A 6,000-nucleotide genomic window follows, 5' to 3' on the forward strand; every position below is an offset into this window, starting at 1 on the left:
AAAGATGTGTTGGTGGTATTTTTGGTTGTGCTGGTTCCAGGCTCTGAAACTGCTCAATCTTACTGGTGAACTGTGAATCTGACCCCCCAGACCTCCAAGGATGGCTCAGTATCAGGCCAGGCGATGTGTATACCTTCACCCCACTGCCTACCCTTACAAACATGTGCACAGAAAGCTTCCCATGCTTAGACGTTTCTATTAAACTTTTTTCCTTAAAAAGAAACCTGGGCCGGACACAGTGGCTCACACCTGTAATACCAGCACTTTGGGAGGCCGAGGCAGGTGGATCACTTGAGCCCAGGAGTTGGAGACCAGCCTTGGCAACATGGTGAAACCCCATCTCTAGAAAAAAAACCAAAAATTTGTAGGGTGTGGTGGTGCATGCCTGTAGTCCCAGTTACTCAGGAGGCTGAGATGACAAGATCACTCGAGCTTGGGAGGTCGAGGCTGTAGTGAGCTATGATTGCCCCACTGCATTCCAGCCTGGGCAACAGAGTGAGACACCCTCTCCAAGAAAAAAAAGAGAAAGAAACCTAAAAGCGTTACCGCGAATCCTCCCATTCTTTTTCTGTGAAACATTAGACATACGCAATTCTCTCCCCCCATTCTCACCCCCATCCTCTATGCACATGTAATATTTGCAGCGTTGACAGCTCTGGAGCAGTAAAATCTTCTTGGCCAGTCTCAGCCCGGAACCTTCCAGCTCCCCCTTCCCTAGGGCAGAAGGCGACAATCTCCTCTCTGGTTTTGTTGGTATCCGTTTTAACCCTAATTTTTTTTTTTCCCCCAGTGCCTTGCCATTTCCCTTGATCTTTTTCAAAACTTCCTCCAGGGGGCTGAGAGGAAAGTTCCATCCCCTTTCCTTGCAACCCGAAGGGGGAAACCCCCCAAAAAGCAAAGCTGTCCCTTTAAGGGGCCCATGTGGTGGGAAGAACAGCTACATTCCTACCCCAGTAGGGCCGCTGTCCCAACACGCCAAAGAGGCTACAAATAACCTTCCAGGAGAGAGCCGGGGAGGGGAGAGCGCAGAGCGGAGCGGAACGTGGGCCGGCCAAGCTACCGCTCTTCGGAGAGAAAGAGCTCAGTCCGCGCTAGAGAGGACGCGGAAAAAAGCCCCTGAAAACCCACAGGTAGTTTAAATAAGAGACATGAAAACTCTGTTTTGGATTTGGGAGGTAAACCAATCTTTAAAACGAGTGCCTAGACATCTCAATGCCCTGCCAGGCAAGTTCGGAAATCTGCACTGACTTTTTCCACACGAGCTGTCTGTCCTACGTGAAAGAAAGAACCGGTAAAAGACCAGGCAGGGTCTCCAGACCCCTCCATTCTGAGCCCCAGCTCCCTTCATCGGGGCTGCGAGGCAAATGGGGAGACTCGGAACTCCCGCCACGATGAATAGCGATGGGTGAATAGGGCTGGGGTTCAAAGATCAAAGTTCTTTGATCTCTGGGCACAAACTAGAGAAAGCTGCTCAATCACGGGGTGCACCCAGGGTCGTTAAGAGCCCGCGGAGAAGCAGATTCCATCGGAGCCCTAGTCCCACACAACAGGGGGTACGGGCACCAAGGAGTCCTGCTGCAGCCGTCCAGCTCCCCCGAGGGCCGGGACCCCGCCGCGAGGGCCGGGCGGCTGCCTTCTGGGGTTCAGGGTTACCGGCCCCCTGCCCCCCTACCCCAGCCAGGGCAGATCTGCGGGAGCCTTCCAGCAGTTTCTTCCCTATATTCCTCCTCAGCCCCCTTTCCAACCACCTCCCCTTAGGACGATCCAGGGCTGGAAGCTGACTGGCCGCAGCCAAGAGAGGGACCCCGAAACACCGCCGAGGGGAGATGCTGCCCGCAAACAGTGCCCCAGAGCCCCTTGGTGGGAGCAAGACCTGGAGTCCGGGAATCGTTCTCCGAGTAGAGGAATCCCGGTGCCTAAGTACCAGATTCTACCGGGGCCTCTCTCCGCAACCCGCCCGAGCCCCCAGCCCCAGGAAGGAGGGCTATTTACAATTTATGGGTTTAGCGACCCTCCTCACCCGCCTCCCTTTCTTCGCACGCATTCATTCGCACCAAAGACACAGAGCCCCCGACCTAACCTGAAAGGGAAGCAGCCCCAGCTCTTGAAAGAGCAGCGAGGGAGGGCGAGCGAACAAACGCCCCGGACCTTAGCCGCGCCCCGGCCCAGACCCGAGCCCCGGCCCAGACCCGAACCCGCGGAAGCGCCTCCGCTGATGCCCCCGCTCGGACTGCTGGAGCCGGGGCCGCTCCGGGTCCTCTCCCCTGCACGCAGCCCCAGGGCCACGGCTAGGAGCGAGGGCGAGGGGTCTCGGGCCCCGGCCCGCGCCGTCCAGGTCCCGGGAGGCGAGTCCTGCAGCGGCCGGACCCAGGAACAAACTTTCCCGGCGGGCACCGCTTACCGTGTGCGCAGAGCAGGGCGCCAAGCAGCAGCGCGCCCCACTGCCGCCTCATGGTGCCGCCCGCGCCGCCAGCCCGGGGTCCCGCCGGCTCCCGCCGGACGGCGCGGCGGAGAAGCCCGCGGAGGGTCCCCGAGGGGGAAGCGTCCCGGGTGCACGGCGGCCTGCGCGCCCCGCAAGTCGCCCTCGGGCCGCCGCCGCCTCCAGTGCTGCCAGAGCCGACGCTGCCCCGCCAGGGGACCGGGAGGGGGTGTCCCGGGCCCGACCGCCCCGCCCCCCGCGCCGCAGCCCCGGCCACCGCCACCGCGCCTGGGCCCGCCCCCAGCGCCGGCCCGGCCCCTTCCCGCCCTCGGCCCCGGCTCCCTGGTCCCCCGACCCCACCCGCCGGCGCCTCCTGCGCGGGGCCCCGCTCCTCCTCAGGCCGCCCCCACATTCCTGGCCCGAGAGAGAGCCCCCTCCCTGTCCCTATTACTACTGCTTAAATTTCCCTAACTTAAAAAAAAAAAATTATCCTAGCAGCAAGTCTCGCCCCCGCTCACTCCAGCTCTATGCTTCAGACGAGCACCTGAGCTGACCCAAGTCGCCTGGACGTGACCCTGTCCCCCGCCTACCGGCCCCAAGTCCAGACTTTTTTGATGTCTGCGAATACGCAAGGCTTGGGGATGCATAATCCTCTTGGGTCTTTATTGACATCAAACAAGGGACATCAGGGGGTCTGGAGTGCTGTATCTTAACTGGCGTTCTCACTGTCAAAATTCCTTTTCGGAGATTTTCTTCTCCCTGGCCTCCCCCGGTCTAGGCAGCGTTGTTCTAGGGCTAAATAATTCACCGACCCCCCCCTCCCCCCCGCCTTTTCATTCACTCATTTCCTGAGATGGTTGTCTGGGTCCTGTTGCTCCAGCTCAGACGCCCAGATTCGGCCCATACAGACTTAGTTCCTCCTTGCTGTCTTTGTAAATCACTGTTGTTAGCCTCTTCACCTTCTTTGACTTTCTGATCCTGACAAGGAAGGGAGGGGGTCAGGAAAGAAGTCCTCATGGGCAGCTGCACTCCCACAAAGCCCTCAGCCTCCTTCCAGCCCCAGTCTGTAGGTCCTTCCCTCAGATTTAACTTTTGATTTACTGCATAAAATCATAAACTTGTCTCTAGTCTTCCTTCCTTTTGTGGTCTACTCTCCCTAATGCATATTAATAATACGGATTAATTTCACCACCTTCCATTTTTCCAGGTTGAATCTTGTTTTGTTCCTTTTGCCCAAATGCCCAACTTTCTGATGGCCCAGTATATCGCTTTTTTCCCTCCCAGCTGATATGCCAGCATTTCTTGGGCTTGGATCATCTATGGATTTTATTAACTCACTTTCCTCACCAGTAAATAGAGTCAGGAAGACCCAAATGCCCCCTGTTAGCTGAGGGGAAAGTAATTTGGCATAGTGCAAAGTGGTTATTAGATTTCTCTAAATGGATACATTGCCATTTCATCCTTGCTTGTTTTTTTCAGTACTTTCACTTCAAATTACCATCTTTTACCAAAGCTAACATGAACCATACTTTGCGACAGCAACAACAACAACATAAAAGATGTAAGGTGTTAACTCCTTGTTAGGCAGTAGTTTTCTATATCGTTTTGCCTGAAATTTTTACCCAGATGCAATGTGGTTGAACTAGCATCACCATGGTAACTATTACTGAAGCATTTTCTGGGTGTGTAGTTCTTCTTGCTGACTGAAGGCGGCAGTAGAGTCAGGTCAGGCTTACATGATCTTGGGGCTAGGCAAGACCGTCAACATTTCTGGCCTCGATCAGTTACCACAGCCTAAAATACAAGGAGGAAAAAACGTCAAAAGTAGAGGCTGATTCCCCAGCATCCTTCTTCCCACCTCTCATTTCCTAATGCAGTTGGTTGGTCTCAGGGTTTCATATTATATGTTGCTTATGAAGACTTGCTTTTTTTTTTCTTTTTTGAGACGGAGTTTCACTCTTGTTGCCCAGGCTGGAGTGCAATGGCGCCATCTCAGCTCACTGCAACCTCTGCCTCCCGGGTTCAAGCGATTCTCCTGCCTCAGCCTCCCGAGTAGGGTAGCTGGGATTACAGGCATGCGCCACCACGTCCAGCTAATGTATTTTTCGTAGAGACGGAGTTTCTCCATGTTGGTCAGGCTGGTCTCGAACTCCTGACCTCAGGTGATCCGCCCGCCTCGGCCTCCCAAAGTGCTGGGATTATAGGCGTGAGCCACTCTGCCTGGCCGAAGACTTGCTTTTAAATCTGTTGGGAAAGACCTTGGGATTCTGGAGACCATATTTTTTTCCAGCTGAAAACTAGGGACATGTGGTAGAGTGAGTACAGTTGTCCCAAAGAAATCCAGGATAGGCGGTCCCCATACTTTCAATGTCAGGGGATTAAGAAGTTATAAACAGTTTCCACTCTGTATGCAAAGGACAGGTTCCTTTCCAGAGGCATGATTTGTGTTGTTTTTCTGGAATTGGAGAAGAAACGAGAGGCGGGCTGTCCCTGTCTGACTCAGCTTGAGAGACTGTTTCCTATGTGCATCCCAAGTCCTTCTCCACGGTTCAGCACAGTTCTGGTGCACACAGTCATCCCTGGCTGCTGTGAGTCACTGGGAATATCAATGGGTAAGAAACTAGCTTCGTGCATAGTCCCTGTCTGGGTCACCCCCTAGGGTGAGTTAAGTCTTGGCTGTCAGAGACTGCTCTTGTGCCAGGAGTACTAAGCCATATTTATTTTTACCAGTCCTCTCAGACTTTCTTGTTTGGAGTGAGAGATCCTGAAAAGCAGGCCAGAATGGGCTGTTTGTCTCCCTTTCACTGTCCTCTGGGACATGCCCCTAGAAAAGTTGTAGGGGACTGCCAATTCCAGAGGGGTCTCAGAGGCCTTGGTTTCCTCAGAAACACCACCCCTTTCCTTCATCTTTCTAGAACAGCCCAGAGTTCTTTCTTTCCAAGATCAGAATATTTCCCTGAATTAGACCATCGCTAATGGTCTTTTCAAAGGAAACACAGGGAGTGCTACGGAAACAAGATAGAGGTGGGCACTATTTTGATCCAACTGGGTTGGTAGAATGCTCTTATAACCCGGGAATCATTCAACAACCTGAATTTCTATATGTAATTCTTCTACAAGAGAATAAGGCCTGAAGTTTCACACTTCAACACAGTGGTTCTCAACCACAGGTGAATTGGCAGGCATGGGGCAACATCTAAAGACTTCCTTCCTTCCTTCCTTCCTTCCTTCCTTCCTTCCTTCCTTTCCTCCTCCTTCCCTCCCTTTCTCCCTTTCTCTCTTTCTTTTCTTCTTCCATTTTATTTTATTTTATTTTGTTTTATGTTATTGAGACGTAGTCTTACTCTGTCGCCCAGGCTGGAGTGCAGTGGTGCAATGTAGGCTTACTGCAACCTCTGCCTCCCGGGTTCGAGCGATTCTTCTGCCTCAGCCTCCTGAGTAGCTGGCATTACAGGCATGCACCACCATGCCTGACAAATTTTTGCATTTTTGGTAGAGATGGGGTTTCACCATGTTGACGAGGCTGGTCTCAAACTCCTGACGTCAGGTGATCTGCCCACCTCGGCCTTCCAAAGTGCTGA

The 6,000-nt window shown here is 53.6% G+C and overlaps 1 protein-coding gene across 2 annotated transcripts in view; it reads right to left on the reverse strand.

Annotated features, from left to right (window-relative positions):
* LRP4 (LDL receptor related protein 4) overlaps positions 1–2,654 on the reverse strand; it is a 60,008-nt gene extending 57,354 nt beyond the window's left edge. For both annotated transcript variants that reach the window (XM_055354810.2, XM_031016190.3), the window contains exon 1: positions 2,402–2,654. In XM_055354810.2, the coding sequence (XP_055210785.2) occupies positions 2,402–2,453 (52 nt within the window). In that variant the 5' untranslated portion in view covers positions 2,454–2,654. The remainder of the gene's footprint in view (positions 1–2,401) is intronic.
* Positions 2,655–6,000: the final 3,346 nt, after the last annotated feature.

The sequence above is a fragment of the Gorilla gorilla genome, chromosome 9 (assembly GCF_029281585.2).
Source record: "Gorilla gorilla gorilla isolate KB3781 chromosome 9, NHGRI_mGorGor1-v2.1_pri, whole genome shotgun sequence".
Classification (NCBI taxonomy): Eukaryota; Metazoa; Chordata; class Mammalia; order Primates; family Hominidae; genus Gorilla; species Gorilla gorilla.